We start from the raw sequence: 16,411 nt of genomic DNA, 5'->3' as shown, positions 1-16,411 counted from the left end.
TACCGAGTCATGCTTCATGTTGTCATGTTTTCTTGAAGCCTACAACTTATTAAAGATGACACGAGATTGTCCAGTCATGTTTCACTCAGTCACCTGCGGATGAGGAGCCATGAGGGCCTCTGCTGTTTATTGTGGGTGAGAAGACTCTCATACCTGAATTTACGTTAACGAGTAATAAACGGAATTAGTCATTATTCATTAGTAATAGGCTACAAGTTTCCATTCCGCCAAGAAAAACATATTTATGGAGATAAAGTTTGAAGTGGAACACAATAAATGGGAGTAGACGTTTCTAAATCGTTTTTAAATATTTGAGTATATCCAACTCGTATAATAAAGTGGAAGGACAGTAAATCTATTATCAGATATCTGTGGAGCTTCAGTAGAAACCCGTCAGAGGAGCAACAAGTCCTCGGCCGGAGGGGATGGACGTTAGATCCTCCAGACCCAACTGGACCAGAGGAGGAGGTTGGGGGAGATCTAAAGGAGGTGCTGTCCTTCACCGAGCTGGGCTACAGATAAAGAACCTCTATAAGGGTCACTCCATGAGTGTTCTTCGGTGTTTAGCTGTCGCGGTTCAGCGTGTTGACGCGAGCTGAGATTTTCCGCTCAGAGGAGAACGGTCTGCCACATCTCATCTGTCACTCAGAACCGCCAGTACTTCCGCTCTGTCAGGGGACCTTCAAAGTAAGAACCCTGGTTGCGTGAATAGTTTGTTATTTAGATGTGCTTATTATTGTGCGTGTGTGACAATTTTTTAGAAACATGTCTCTTTCAAAACCAACTTTTTTTATTCCTGCATCATCTGTAGCTGTTTTGTTTGCCTTAGTGTGTTGTGGTTTTTTTCCGATTATGTTGGGGGCATAAGTTATCATAGTATCACAATATTTTAAAGCTGAATCTGGCTATATCCGATCCGAGCATGGTTGTTCCTCAGAGGCAGAGCCCCTTGCGGCCTCACCGTTAGGAGCTTTTATTTTGAAGGCGCAGCAGGAACGCGACTGCGCAGCAGGGAGCGCTTGACGCCGGACAGAAGAACTGCGAGATGAAGAAGGACAGCGCCCTGAGCGGAATGGGAACCAGTTCTGAACGCGTTCAGCATCGCAATGGGACAATCTCGGTTTCCGGGGATCTTCAATCCTAGGTAAGACGAGTGAATGTGTGAAGGAGCACATCTGGGATCCAGGGGTTTTCCTGTTTTGGGACCCGCGGACAGGACGCTTCGACATGAGTCTGCTCTTCTTTGATGTTAAGTTTTTTCCCAAATTAAGTTGGTCCCGCTGAACAATCTTCATCAACACAATCAGCGCCGTTATTCGTTTATCGGTGTTCAGAGCTTCATGAGTCCGCATCGTGATGATCTGAGCCGGGGGGAGGTCTGGAGGTCTGGAACCATGGAGGGAAGCAGGGCAGGGTGGGGTATGGAGGGCTTGGGGGTTGTTACTATTCAAAGTTTCGGCAGCGGGCCTGAGAGCCATCTTTAAGATGAGGGGCGTCGGGAGGTGTTTCTGTCAGAGTCCCAGTCAGTAGAGATTGTTGGCAAATCCAGCAATTTGTCATCTAAGCGTTTCTTTATTTTTTTGGTATGTATCATTTATGGACATCCCCTTGCAACACACACACACACACACACACACACACACACACACACACACACACACACACACACACACACACACACACACACACACACACACACACACACACACACACACACACACACACGTTCATGTGTGTCTTGCTATCAATATGAGAGCAGTACAGAGCAGAATGCGTGTCTTGTGTGTGTGTCGGTGGATCTTGATGCTCACGCGCTCTACGGCTGGGGGTCTGAGGGTCTTGTGAGGTATAAATCAAATAACTCGTTGTTTTAGCTGCCCTCAGATAACCAATGACTAACTAATGATCCCCATGGAGGCTTTGGATGAACACCAGAGCTGGTTGTATTGGACAGCTACGGCCCAGTGACAGTACGGTCCCCAAACTGATTCTGTGTGGAGGCAAGGGGTCCTCATGTATCCCTCAATAGTCAGCATTTTCGTCTCTCTGTGTGCCTGAACGTTTCATTAGACTCCCGTCTGAATCTAGAGCTCTTTCTCTACGAGTGTTTAGGGCCGATAACACATCTTGCGTTACTCAGACTACTTTGTTTCAAAGGTCCTTGCCATTCTCTGACCCTGACAAACTACAGCTAATCCTCTCAGCATGTGGCCGGGATTAGGGCTTTAAGCGGACCCCTGGAATACCGTAGTAGAATCCAGTAGTACTACGGCGGTACGAGCTGAGATGGACCACAGCTACAGGAAGCGACTTCATGTCCGATAGGGTTGTGAGGGGATTTGATCCAACAAGTCTTGGTTCTGCCGTCCCTGCTGTCGTGGACCCAGGTAGTTTCCTCTGGTTTGATGAACATTACTTAAGTATACAGACTTATACTTAAGTCTGTATACTTAATACAGACAGACAGACAGACAGACAGACAGACAGACAGACAGACAGACAGACAGACAGACACAGACAGACAGACAGACAGACAGACAGACAGACAGACAGACACAGACAGACAGACACAGACAGACACAGACAGACAGACAGACAGACAGACAGACAGACAGACAGACAGACAGACAGACAGACAGACAGACAGACAGACAGACAGACAGACAGACAGACAGACAGTCAGTCAGTCAGTCAGTCAGTCAGTCAGTCAGTCAGTCTCTGTTAACTGCCGCTGCAGACCACCAGAGAGCAGAGATCTCCATGCCTAATGTTTGTAAGGCCCTGCTCTGCTCGTACAGAGCGGAGGTGGTAAGGGTTTGGCGTTGGCTTAGGCCGCTTTACTCTGTAATCTCTGCTGTCACTGTCTCTGTGGAACTGGGATCTGAGTCCTGACCAGTCTAAAAGCGTTCTGCACTCGGCTGAGGATCACATGGGCCAATAAAACACTGATTTCTGCTCACATGCGACTCTCTGGCCGACATAGGATGGGCGATTTGTGCAAGATGTTTTTATACTCCCAGGCCAGACTTCCCTGTAGAGTTTCCTGTCTAAAGTCTGCCATGAGACTTCCTGTGCTGTGTAGTGGATGAGAGAGAGAGAGGGGGGGAGAGAGAGAGAGGGGGAGATTGGGGGAGGAAGAGGAAGGGAATCGCCTGTGAGCATGCTGGTCGTCAGCGCGATAGCCACACACAGCGGCATTGAGCAGCACAATGTGGTCAGGCAGAGGAAATCAGAGGAGCACTCGTAACGCCTTCCCCTCCTGGTATTATAAATTGTGTTTTATTAATGGCGAAACTACTCAGATCATTGGTTCCTCTTTGTGCGCTGTGAGTTATCATGTCAAAGCATTTCCTCAACTGTCCTCTTCTGTTATGCAAATGGCAGGACTTGACGTCGTTGGGGCTTTGATGTGCTGCAGAACTAGTCGACCCTCCAAGCATGAATCAGTAGTCTCCTCAAATCAACAGGTAAGGGCTCTTTAAGTCTCTCTCTCTCTCTCTCTCTCTCTCTCTCTCTCTCTCTCTCTCTCTCTCTCTCTCTCTCTCTCTATCGCTCAATGTCACTCTGTCTCTCTCTCTCTGTCTCTCTCTGTCTCTCTCTCTCTCTCTCTCTCTCTCACTCTCTCTATCGCTCAATGACACTCTGTCTCTGTGTCTCTCTCGCTCTCTGTCTCTCTGTCTCTCTCTCGCTCTATCTCTCTCGCATTCACACATACTCCTACTTTCGATTGGCTTAGTTCCTATATTTCTTGTGCCAGGGTTTCTATATAGACGACCATCTAATAAGAAATGACAGTCGTCTTTTAATAAGCCCGAACGCTTTATCTTAAGTGACCTCCAATCGATACTGGAGCAGGCTCACACATCAAACTTTAGATTAAAATCTAAGGGCTGATGCCAGAGCAGCTCTGATCTCGCTGAACGGGGCTTCGGCAAATCATGTTGCCTGTAGTAAACCAGTAGTAAATGGTCAAGTTGTCTGTAAAGGTTTAATCAGCACTATGCAGACCGGCCCTCTTCATCCTCTCAGATGAGTCTTCTTGGCTGGTTTAAACCGGGACCACAGGAAACTGGGCTTCAGTGGTTGGTTTTTTTTGCCTCCCCCAAGAGTCCTGCTGTCACACTTTTGACGGCTGGGTTCCCGATCAATACTGGTGCCCCCGTCTCTTGTAGGTCCTGGTAACCAGTGTCTCCCCCCCCCCAGCGCTACAGGGTCCAGGACAGAGGTCAGAGCCGGCCCAGAGGACCAGGATGTTCACCGGCTCCACCAAGAACCCCCCCGCCAAGACCCCCCAGCCTGACAGGCTGGATGAGGTCTACGCAGCCCTGCGACGCGGCCTGCAGTGAGTCCACACACACACATAGACACACACGCAGACACACACACACACACACACACACGCAGACTTACACGCACACACACAGACACACAAACAGACGCACGCACACACACGCACACACACACACGCAGACTTACACGCACACACACAGACACACACAGACACACAAACAGACGCACGCACACACACGCACACACACACAAACGCGTGGACACATACACACACACAAACAGACCCACACACACACACACACACACACGCACGCACAATATACACACACACACACACACACCCAGACCCACACATTCAAACAGACTCACACAGACACATACACACCAGGGATGGAAATTAACACCCGCCACACGCCATTTGCGGGTGGATTTGTATGGTGGTGGGTGAAATGTGTCACTTCACCCGCAACTGTGTCGGGTAATACTTTCCAGTCAGGTCCGATCAAATTTGCATATTCAATACATTCGTCATACAACATCCGTCCCCCTTCTTCTTCTACGCCTCTCTTGCTGAACTGCGACTGTCAACATCCGGGATAATATACCGTTAACTAACAGCTCTCAAGTCTCACGCATTCGGCGTGAGACACACGCAATTCGGAAGAAGACGATGGGTGGGTCGCATAGACGTCGTCATCGTCTTGCCGTCCCTCCCCGTTCTGTGATTGGTTCCCCATCTCAGGCAAAAATCGGATCCATGGAATCCAGGCTGCCTCGCAGCGCGAAATGAAATCGCGCGCAAGGCAGCATGGGTATAGCCAGGCTATTTCAGAGGCGGGACACGTTCAGAATTCCATTCATAAATTAACAGACGTAACTGTGACGTGAATTGTCTGGCTGGCTGAAATTTGAGAGGGGTTCTGGAAGTGTCCATGGTAAGATCTGTGTAACCAACGAGAGAGAGGTATGATCAGTTAAGCATGACGAAGGAGAAGTGTATGGAAGTAAATCTGAGGCTTCAATAAAATCCCGGACGATTTTGAAATTCAGCAAAACATTGTCTCAAAAAGAGGGCATGTCCGGGCAAAAGAGGAAGTATGGTTAGGCCTACCCTACGTACGGGAAACACATTTGATTCCTACCTGTAACACTGTTAAATAGCGGCCCAAATTGGTGGGCGCTATCCTGGTAATTTCTCTGCGTGAGAAATACGAAGTGGCGTGTGAGCGTGTGTGGTTTGGGTTGGGTTTGGGTTGCATGGGTTGAATTCAATGTGCAAGCCCCAGGAATCTCCAACTTCCGGCTTCCATGAAAGAGAACCAAACTAATTCACACAATAGCGTTCATGCAAATCTAGCATTAAAGGTTAATTTAAGGAAGTTCTCTTACTAGTATATTCGCTAGTAGTAGCGCTTTAATTTGCAGTGTCAGAGAATTCTGAGAAATCTGAAATGCTGACTAAATTCCCAGAATTCTGACACTGCAAATTCCATACCGCTCTAGATTCCCCCACCCCCACATAGATTTTTTCCTTTAGAAACCTATGGTGGAAGCCGGATTTTGAAAATAAAAAGCCATTGAATTCTAAGCACTGAATATTTATGCATTGAAATAATGTGTCTGGATTTGAATTTCAACGTTATTAAAAGATTTTTGAGACTCTCCTGACGTGGCTGGATTCACAAAAGCATTTTTTTCAACAAGGAACTCTCTGTAGCCAATCAGATGCCTCCCTCGTTTTCAGCCAATCACATGACTGCAGTGACTGGGTTTTTACATTGTCGGTGCCGTTTACAACTATAACGGCACCGACAATCCCGCAGCTTTTACTTCTTCGCCACCTTCTTGATCCACGCACAAATGTGCCTTGTTTTAAATAAATGTAATATAAATCCATAAATATATTAATTAAAAACATATTTGCAATTTTCATCAAAAATGTATTTGGTTGTTGTTGAAGTTTTTGACGTTGAATCTTTGATTTTGAATTTTTAACATTGAAAAATAAAGCTGAATAGGAGTTCAATTCAAATCCAAATACGTTATTTCAATGCATAAATATTCAGTGCTTAGAGTTCAATGGCTTTTTTTTTTTCAAAATCCGGTTTCCACCATAGGTTTCTACAGGAAAAAATCTGTGTAGGGGTGGGGGAATCTAGAGCGCTATGGAAGCGCGCAATAATTTGCAGTGTCAGAATTCTGGGAATTTAGTCAGCATTTCAGATTTCTCAGAATTCTCTGACACTGCAAATTAAAGCGCTACTACTAGCGAATATACTTTCAGCGTGACTGGAGAGAACTTCCATAAATTAACCTTTAATGCTAGATTTGCATGAACGCTATTGTTTGAATTAGTTTGGTTCTCTTTCATGGAAGCCGGAAGTTGGAGTTTCCTGGGGCTTGTCCCATGAATTCAACCCATGCACACGCTCACACGCCACACTTCGTATTTCTCACGCAGAGAAATTACCAGGATAGCGCCCACCAATTTGGGCCGCTATTTAACAGTGTTACAGGTAGGAATCAAATGTTTTTCCCGTAGATAGGGTAGGCCTAACCATACGTCCTCTTTTGCCCGGACATGCCCTCTTTTTGAGACAATGTTTTGCGGAATTTCAAAATCGTCCGGGATTTTATTAAAGCCTCATACATGTTCACATTGAATTTGCATTGCGTTTCTCTGGGTCGTTCACAAACTAGTTAGGCTACGCCCTCCCCTACTCAGTTCTGTTCGCTTTGCATTGGTGGAAGTGAGTAGGGGGAGTGGTTAAGTAGAGCCTTCAGATTGGACGGTTTGACTTACTCAGTTACCGTCGTGTTTTGTATTTATTTTTTTACCATTATTGTTTTATAGGGACAAACATTAACACATTTCTCCTACAGGTGATTGATAAAGTTCTATCTAGAATATTGAACAGAAAGAAAGTGTTTTTTCTGAATATTAGTGTTGAGGGCCAATAATGCTTACTATCATACGTTAGTTACCATGTCTGTGGACAAATTTGTATTTAGTCACATGTAAATTAAAAAAAAAAATTGACTTATGATGGTGTAGCCATGCATGTTGTTTTATTGTTAATATGTCAATTTGTTTTTTATTGAAAATACTTTGCATAGATGAATTATCCCCAAACTTCGTAACACCTTTGAAATAAACATGACTTAACATGGCAGATACCTGTGTATTGTTTATCGGTAAGAGTGTAACGTTTTCAACTCAGTTACTTGGTAGAACCTACCATGTATGTGTATGTGTATGAAAAACATTTTTCCTATCTATTGTTACTATTATATTGTTCAAAATATACGCATTTATTAAAAAAATATATAGCGCGTAAAAAGTGGCTGGTAAAAAAAATGAGTGGCTGGTAGATTTTTAAATCTACCTGCAACAGTGGCTGGTGGGCAAAAAAGTTAATTTCCATCCCTGATACACACACACATACACACACCCTAATCTAATGGCTTTTATGTGTGATATTACAACCATACCATGATGCATCCTTATATTGCACTAAACATACTTTCACAATACATATATATATGTTGTATATATATATCTTTTATACTTTATATATGGTACAGCATAGTTTCGATGAAGCTTACCGCTACAGGTAGCCTGGCTACCACCTCCCCTCCACACAACCTCTAACGTTGAGTCGTCCCCAGGTCCTACCTGCAGGTCCACCAGCTCGAGCTGGACAGCCTGGGCCAGCAGATCAGAGAGAACAAAAGGAACGGCCGTCTGGTGAGAGAACCAGTCACACCAGTCACACCAGTATCATCCTGCTGGTCAGACTGTTGTGTGATACTAACTTCCTTTCCGTCTCTCCGTAGGGGTCTCTCTATGAACAGGATAAGGTAGGCCCCCTCTACATCCTCAGAGTGCATGTGGACTCCACTGGGAACCAGCAGTGGGAGGGAGTGTGTTTATACTGGCCTTATTGGGTTTCTCTTTGTTCCACAGCAAGTGAAGGCCATCGAGAGGTTCATGCGGCGCCTGGAGTTCCACCTCAGCAAGGTGCGTGAGATCCTCTGGTTCCTCCTGAAGATACAAACCTCCTCGAACCTCCGGGAGGTGGACGATGAGATGAGAGGCCTTCACCACCAGTTGAAGGCATCTCCCCCTCCGAGGAGGGTGAGATGCCTTCAACTGGTGGTGAAGGTATCTCCACGTCCACAAGGGTGGAGGTCTGTGGGGTGGAGATCTGAGGACTGATGCCTTCACCACAGGGTGAAGGATGTCCGTGAGATGGTGAGACATCTTCACCACCAGGTGACTGCGTCTCACCCTGGCGGTGAAGGCATCTCCCCGTCCTCCCCCTCCCCCCTGCTGTCCATGCGTTCTGACGGCCCCTCCCCCGCTGGGCGGGTTGGTGTTCAGGTGGAGGAGCTGTATGACGCCTACTGCATCCAGCGCCGGGTTCGGGACGGAGCGAGCAAGATGGTGGCGGCATTCCACTCGGCCAGCGGCAGCCGGGAGGCCCGGGAGAGCCTGAGTGAGGCCAACAAGGGCTACAGGGAGTGCACCGAGGTGAAGACACGCACACGCACACCGACACATGCACACACACACACACACACACACACACACACACACACACACACACACACACACACACACACACACACACACACACACACACACACACACACACACACACACACACACACAAACACACACAGAGGCAGAAACACACACAATCACACATATACACTCACACACACACACACACACACACACACACACACACACACACACACACACACACACACACACACACACACACACACACACACACACACACACACACACACACACACACACACACAAACGAAGGCAGAGAGACACACACACACACACACACACACACACACACACATACACACACAGGAGTGTGTCTGGAGCCGGTGTGGGGGTGTTCTATTCATATTAACGATGCCTTTCTCCCTAATCCTCCCCTCCACAACCCCCTCCCCCCTCCCCCCTTCCCCCCCCCCCCTGGTTTCTGGTTTCTGTTGTAGCACATGTGTTCGCTGGAGAGCGATCTGGAGAGCCAGATGGGGGAGTTCCACATAAAGATGAAAGGTGAGTCATGCTGTGTCTCCTCCTCCGCTGCTGGGACCAGATTTGAGCCGCTAACGCTAGCGGCTAACCGCTAACGCTAGCGGCTAACCGCTAACTCATTCCCTGCTGACGCCTCACAGGTCTCGCTGGGTTTGCACGGTTGTGTGCCGGGGACCAGTACGAGGTGAGGCAACACACACGCACACATACACACAAAGACACACACACACACACACACAGACACACACACAGAAACACATACACAGACACACACACACGCACGCACACGCCCACACATGCACGCAGGGAGACGCACACACATACAAAAAGATGCAGAGGCAGAGACAAACACAGAGGCAGGCACACAAACACACACACACACACACACACACACACACACACACACACACACACACACACACACACACACACACACACACACACACACACACACACACACACACACACACACACACACACACACACAGTCACACAGTCACACACTCTCCCGCTGAGGGTTGCTGGTTCCCCTCCAGGTGCTGATGCGCTACGGAAGGCAGCGCTGGCGCATGCGGGGCCGCGTGGAGGTGAGCAGTCGGCAGGTGTGGGACAGCGAGGACTATATCTTCCTGCCCCTGGTCACCGAGCTGCTGTCCATCAAAGTAAGAGCGCGGTGTGAAGTACACTCAGCAGATAGAACCTCACTCTACCAGGGAGAGCTGAATGATGGATGTGGGCGGTCATAAGGCTGATAAATAATACAACTCACGCAGAATTCAGTCGTGTTCACACAACGTTTCTAAGATGGGATTGGCGCTCATGGCCACACACACACACACACACACACACACACACACACACACACACACACACACACACACACACACACACACACACACACTAGGGCTGTCACTTTTTCCAAAAATGAAATTCGAACGAATTTCGAATGTCCATAATTAATTCAAATACATTCGAATACATTCGACACCCCCCACCCCCCCCCCCCCCCCATAGAAATATTAAAAAAAAAAAAAAAAAAAAGAAACACGACAACAACTGTTGTCGTGTTTCTTTTTATTTCTTGTGGAAATCACGTATACCTACTGAATTCATAACAGCACAGGATAAAAACACATCTTTGATAACACATTTGTAAACACAACAAGAGGAAGCTCCGACACACAAGTGCGGCTGTCTTTTACGCATTAACAATAACTGCTCGGAGCGCGATATGCGGAGCGCATGTCGTCCATGGCACACACAGCCTATATAAACGAACAATCTGTGAGGCCGACCTCCAACACGGCATGCTGCTCTTTTTATTCCTTACGGAAAGAAAATTACAAGTAGTCTCGCAGTTCTCCGTTACCGCTGCAGCTGCTTCTGTCAGCCGTGCTGTATAAGTCCCCAAACAGGCTGCCCATCGCGCCCAGCGCAGCAGCGGACTTTTCTCCCTGTCGTGTGCGATCAATGTCGGTCTCCGTTTCAATGAGCTCGTGTGAGAGGCTTTCAGTCACGAGATGTTTCTGTGCAGGGGAAAGGTGGACTAACCGGGAGAAGCGGGGATCCAGGAGGGCCGCTTTATTGAGGAAAAGCCACTCGCCGCTTTCTTCTTTATAGCGCATTTTTATAGTTCGAATGGAGAATTACACTTCGAATTCGAACTTTTCACCCCACCTTCGAACGAATATTCGAACTTCGAATAAAAAGTGACAGCCCTAACACACACACACACACACACACACACACACACACACACACACACACACACACACACACACACACACACACACACACACACACACACACACACACACACACACACACACACACACACACACACACACCCACACGGCGGTCCCCCCTGCTCCAGCTGTGTGTGTTCCTCCTCCAGGTGACGGAGCTGAAGAGCCTGGCCAACCACGTGGTGGTGGGCAGCGTCTCCTGTGAGATGCTGGACCTCTTCTGCCCGCTGCCTCAGACCCTGGCCGTGGACATCAACGACCTGGGCACCGTCAAGCTCAACCTAGAGGTGACTTGGAGGTGAGAGGTCGCCCCCCGCCCCCGCCTGTCCCCCCTGGTCCGTCCACGGGGGTCCTAGACCGTAGGGTTTGATAGTGTCCCTGATTCTCTCTCTCTCTCTCTCTCTCTCTCTCTCTCTCTCTCTCTCTCTCTCTCTCTCTCTCTCTCTCTCTCTCTCTCTCTCTCTCTCTCTCTCTCTCTCTCTCTCTCTCTCTCTCTCGCCCCCAGCCCCTTCGATAAGGACGACCAGGTGTCCTCCGCCAGCACCGTGACCAAGCGGCTCTTATCCAATCAGAGCCCTCCGGACACGCCCTCCATGCGGGAGCAGGTGTTCTACGTGAGTGAAGCCCCTCCTCCCCGCCGCCCGCACATCATGTCACCCCTTCACAACAAGCCCCTTTCCTCCCCTCCTCCTCCCTCTCTTCAGTCCTCCAGCCCCGCTCCCCGACACATCACTTCCTGTCTGCCTTAACTCCGGCTTCCCGGTTGTTGTGTTTCAGATGCCCCTCGGGGGCCGGCTCTGCCCCGCGGCGTGGGGGGGGTGTCGGGGGTGTGTGGGCAGAGTGGTGCGGAGGGCCCGCAGCTGGGGGCCGTCTGCCCGCCACACGCGGGAGAATGGGCTAGCTAGCACTAACGCTAACGGAGCTAGCGGTAGCGGTAGCACTGGCGGTAGCGGTATGTTTGAGCAGAGCTGTGGTCCCTGTAGCTGTCTGATACTGGTCGAGTAGTGGTCCCAGTGTTCCCAGTGCCTCCCAGCCGCCCGGAGAGCGTAGCCAGTGGCCGTGACGGACCACGCCGCGGACGGGCCGGCGCCGCTGCGACGGGCGGAGGAACGTGCCCACGTGACGTCCTGATTGGCCCGCTGATCACGGGTGTGTTGGCCTGTAGCCTTAGTGGGTAGCAGTTAGCGTCGTAGAGACGGAGGTGGAGGGGGGGGAACTATTCAGACAGTTAATTTATCTATCAATTAGTAAATTAGTCAAATAAAGTCAATTTGTCCAATTAAGGTTAACTTTTACCATGATTTGTGTTATTAACCAAATCTTGGTAAAGATAGATAGAATCACATTAATAATAGTTGTTCTAAAGTGCGCCCCATGGTCTTCTGGTCCGGTATCGGTGTGTAGCACTGTGTTCAGTGATCCTCTGCTCCGCCCTCGGTGTGGTGTCGTAGTAAGGTGGTGTGTAGCACTGTGTTCAGTGATCCTCTGCTCCGCCCTCGGTGTGGTGACGTAGTAAGGTGGTGTTAGCACCGTGTTCTGTGGAGCGGCTCCTTCAGCCATGAGGAGCGGGAGGCCGTGCGTCGGGACGACGTCGGGACGGCCGTGCGACTGGACGACGGTTCAGCCAGCTCTCGTTTCCGGAGCTTAATCCAATCACCATCAATCCCTGGCATGGAGACTATCCTGATTGGTTCTGAAGAGATGTAATCGAATGATCTGTGATTCAGCCTCGTTAGCCTCTAGCCCCCCCTGCTCCCACTGGTCTGAACCCTCTCTGTGGTCTCTCCTTTACTGGTCTCACTGGTCCCCTGTAGTCTCTCTCTGCCGCCCACTGGTCTGACTGGTGTATTTCTCTCTCCCCCCTACTGGACTGACTGGTGTATTTCTCTCTCCCCCCTACTGGTCTGACTGTCTCTCTCGGGTCTCTCTCCCCCCTACTGGTCTGACTGGTGTATTTCTCTCTCCCCCCTACTGGTCTGACTGTCTCTCTCTGGTCCCTCTCCCCCCTACTGGTCTGACTGTCCCTCTCTGGTCTCTCTCCCCCAGTCCCTACTGCGGCGTCAGGGCGACCCGGAAAACGGGACTCTCTGGTCCAACTCCTCCGAGTCGTCCGACGACTCGTCCAGCCCGGCGCTGGGGGGCCACGCCCACCGGCTGGCGGGGGCGTCGCCTGCGCTGCAGGCCACGCCCCCCCGACAGCTGTCCTTCGCCCCCCGCCAGCCCAGCACCTCCACGCCCTCGCTCTCGTCCAATCAGGGGGAGGACGAGCCGGAGGAGGCTGGGCCGGAGGCGGGCTTCACCCAGATGCTGGGGGCCCGCAGCTTCTCAGTGCCCAACGGCCACCTGCAGAGCTCCAAGTCGGACCCCCACCTGGGGGGGGTGGCGCCCCACGAGCCCCCCCAGCCCCGCAGCACCTCCTTCCCCAGCGTCTTCTCCCCCAGCGCCGCCCTGCTGGGGGGGCGGGCCGACGTGCTGGCAGAGTGCCACTCGTCAGAGGAGAGCGTCTGCAGCCAGGGGGGGGGCCCAGGGGGGGCCAGGACTCACCGGCCCCGGGCCCCGGAGAAGACAGAACCAGGGGGTCGGGGGGCCCGCTGGGCCGGAGCTTTGAGGAGGAGGAGGAGCAGAAGGGTTCTGAGGAACACAAGGAGGAGGCGAAGACTGAGGAGACGCAAAGGGTGAGCGGGTTGTGTGTGGTGTGTGTGTTTGAGGATGTGCGCGTGAGGATGTGTGGTGTGAGAGCGAGGATGTGAGCGTGAGGGTGCATGTTTGCTGTGTGCATATTGTGTGCGTGGTGCGAGCGTGAGCATGTGTGTGGTGTATATGTGAAGATGTGAGGGGTGTGAGGATGTGTGTGTGAGGATAGTGTGTCGTGTTGTGAGTGTGAGGTCGGTGGTGAGAGCGTGAGGATGTGTGAGCGTGAGGATGTGTGTGTGTGTGTGAGGATGTGTGTCTCTGAGTGCCGGCTGGTTCCTGAGTCTGATCTGAAGGAGCGGTTCTGATGTTGTCTCTCTCCTCAGGTCCGCTGCTCCAGCTCCTCCAGCTTCACCCAGGAGGTGGAGACGGCCCTGGAAAGCTTCGACTTCCTCAACTGCTCAGACCTCGACGAAGAGGAAGAGGAGGAGGAGGAGGAGGAGAAGCAGGGGAAGCAGGAGGAGGAGTGGGAGGAAGACCAGAAGGAGGAGAAGGAGGAAGACCAGAAGGAGGAGAGGGAGGAAGACCAGAAGGAGGAGAGGGAGGAGAAGCAGGAGGAGAAGAAGGAACAAGACATATCAGAGGAGGAGGAGAAGGGGGTTGAACCTGGCTCCGTGGACGAGGATGTGAAGGAGCAGGAAGTGGATGTGAAGGAGCAGGAAGTGGCTGTGGAGCAGATCTACGCTGGTGACAGGTCAGTCCTGGGTTCTGTCCTGATGTGTGTACTGCGGGGGCCGTGTCCTCATGGGGCCAACGGGGCCCTTCTCGGCCTCATGTTCTTCATGTTCCTGATGTTCTTCGACATGTTTCCAGCTCAGCGCGTTACGTAACCGCTGCCAAATAAGGAGCAGGAGGCAACGGTTGCTATGTGGTGTAAATCCTGCGCTGCACACGGCGGTTACTCATCCCTGCCGTGTTCCTGTTTCTATAGCGATGACCACCAGGAGGGGGAGGGGGCGGAGCTAGACATCCTCATGGAGGCTCCGGAAGGCTTCCGCAACTCGGACGAGGACTGCTGCTACTTATCGCAGGTAAAGACAACAGATGAACGCAATGAAGCTACCCAACCCTGCTAGCACTGTGGGCTAGCGCCGGGGGGATAGCACTGTGTGCTAGCCAGTGTGCCAGCACTTTGTGCTAGCCAGTGTGCTAGCGCCGTGGGCTAGCACTGTGTGCTAGCCAGTGTGCTAGCGCTGTGGGCTAGCGCTGTGGGCAAGCTCCATGGGCTAGCGCTGTGTGATATCACTGTGGGCTAGCGTTGGGTGCAAGCGATGTGTGCTAGCCAGTGTGCTAGCCAGTGTGCTAGCACTGTGTGCTAGCCCAGTGTGTTTGGAGTGTTGAACGTAAACAAGCTCCCTCTCTCCCTCCCTCAGGGGTCGAGTGCTGAGGACCTGCAGGAGGCCTGTGACGTGGAGACGGGGGCGCTGACCCAGGAGGAGGGTAAGGAGCTCAGAGGAGACTCAGACCAGTGTGAGGAGGGTCACGGAGGTTCACGGTCCCTTTCTGTTTGTCCTCAAGAGTCTGTCGGGAGGCGGGACTGTCCCTCTACCAGCACCACGGCCGCCGCATACTCATAACAGCCCCGGCGTGCCCCCCCCGCCCCGCCCAGATTTGCCAATTTATATATAAATATATATATATATATATATAATCCCAGTGTGACACTGCTGGAGCCATGGTATCCAGGAGATACCAATGACAAGCAGACTCTGCCTAACAGGAGGAGGATGTGCAGAACGAACGCCGACCGGCAGAGTGTGGGGGTTGTTATGAATCCTGATTATCATTTAGAGAAAAACATTTGATTCCAAAGCAGTCCTGCCTCCGCCCCCACATCTTTCTGCTGCTCTGCGCCAAGGCAGAACACGGCTTGACGCTTTTAATTTGAAAATTCACAAGTGTGTCTTTGTGTGGTTGTTGTCTTGAGGCCGCCGTTATTTATGGTCACGCGCGTCTCTCAGCGAGCCGGACAGGCATGGATCGGCTCACTGCTCGTCCACTCAGGGCTCGTCTCCACTACAGTGTTCGGCCCTCAGTGTTGACCTCCTGAGGACCTCTGAGGGAACACTACAGTCCAAACATCAAAGGTTCTCCTGAGGAGCCGCTGCCAACTGATGGATCTTCAATAACCACTGAACCAAAGCCCCCCCCCCCCCGTCTCCGGTACAGCATCCTGTCCACTCGGTCCGACCCAACCCAGGGAGGGGGGTTTTAATGGGGGGCGTAGGGGAACTTTTTAGGGGCTAAGGCAGTCCGGACACAATGCCCCTGTGTGTCGGGGCTCAGTCCACCAGACGGCAGCGCTGTGGAAAAACAGTTGAGGGACGGCCCTGGAGCCAGGCATTTCCCCCTTATTCCTTCAGACCGGCCTGGTCATGCTACAGAGTTCAGAGGTCAGAGGTCAATCCTGCCCAGGGGGGGCAGATTGGCTAAGAAGCTCTGCTGGATTCTGATTTCACAAAAGCCACTAAAGCCACTAGAACTGTTGAGATACACTCTGGGTGCAATATGGAGAGTACAGAGACAGGGTGGTCTGTAGAGTACAGAGCAGGGTGATCTGTAGAGTACAGGTTGGTCTGTAGAGACAGAGCAGGATGGTCTGTAGAGTACAGGCTGG

At 51.1% G+C, this 16,411-nt stretch overlaps 1 protein-coding gene across 1 annotated transcript; it reads left to right on the top strand.

Moving 5' to 3' along the window:
- Window positions 1-497: 497 nt before the first annotated feature.
- LOC130402995 (rho family-interacting cell polarization regulator 1-like) lies at window positions 498-16,115 on the top strand. Its single transcript, XM_056607090.1, has 17 exons — window positions 498-687; window positions 985-1,144; window positions 3,385-3,467; window positions 4,173-4,342; window positions 7,960-8,038; window positions 8,128-8,151; window positions 8,258-8,311; window positions 8,675-8,824; window positions 9,316-9,379; window positions 9,499-9,542; window positions 9,895-10,020; window positions 11,253-11,401; window positions 11,609-11,717; window positions 13,150-13,778; window positions 14,726-14,825; window positions 15,168-15,282; window positions 16,081-16,115. The coding sequence occupies exons 3-17, from the start codon at window positions 3,408-3,410 to the stop codon at window positions 16,113-16,115; spliced, it is 1,908 nt and encodes a 635-aa protein (XP_056463065.1). The 5' UTR covers window positions 498-687; window positions 985-1,144; window positions 3,385-3,407.
- The last annotated feature ends 296 nt before the right edge of the window (window positions 16,116-16,411 follow it).

Source organism: Gadus chalcogrammus, chromosome 14, assembly GCF_026213295.1.
Source record: "Gadus chalcogrammus isolate NIFS_2021 chromosome 14, NIFS_Gcha_1.0, whole genome shotgun sequence".
Classification (NCBI taxonomy): Eukaryota; Metazoa; Chordata; class Actinopteri; order Gadiformes; family Gadidae; genus Gadus; species Gadus chalcogrammus.
Note: the sequence above shows the minus strand (reverse complement) of the source record. Positions and strands in the feature narration are given on the sequence as shown.

What these genes read in the sequence shown, in the direction of transcription:
- LOC130402995 (XM_056607090.1), top strand. Translation starts at nt 3,408, where the DNA reads ATGTGCTGCAGAACTAGTCGACCCTCCAAGCATGAATCAGTAGTCTCC. An exon ending in GCCCTGCGACGCGGCCTGCA is followed by an intron (nt 4,343 to 7,959) that starts GTGAGTCCACAC and finishes AGTCGTCCCCAG; the next exon opens with GTCCTACCTGCAGGTCCACC. An exon ending in GCTACAGGGAGTGCACCGAG is followed by an intron (nt 8,825 to 9,315) that starts GTGAAGACACGC and finishes TTTCTGTTGTAG; the next exon opens with CACATGTGTTCGCTGGAGAG.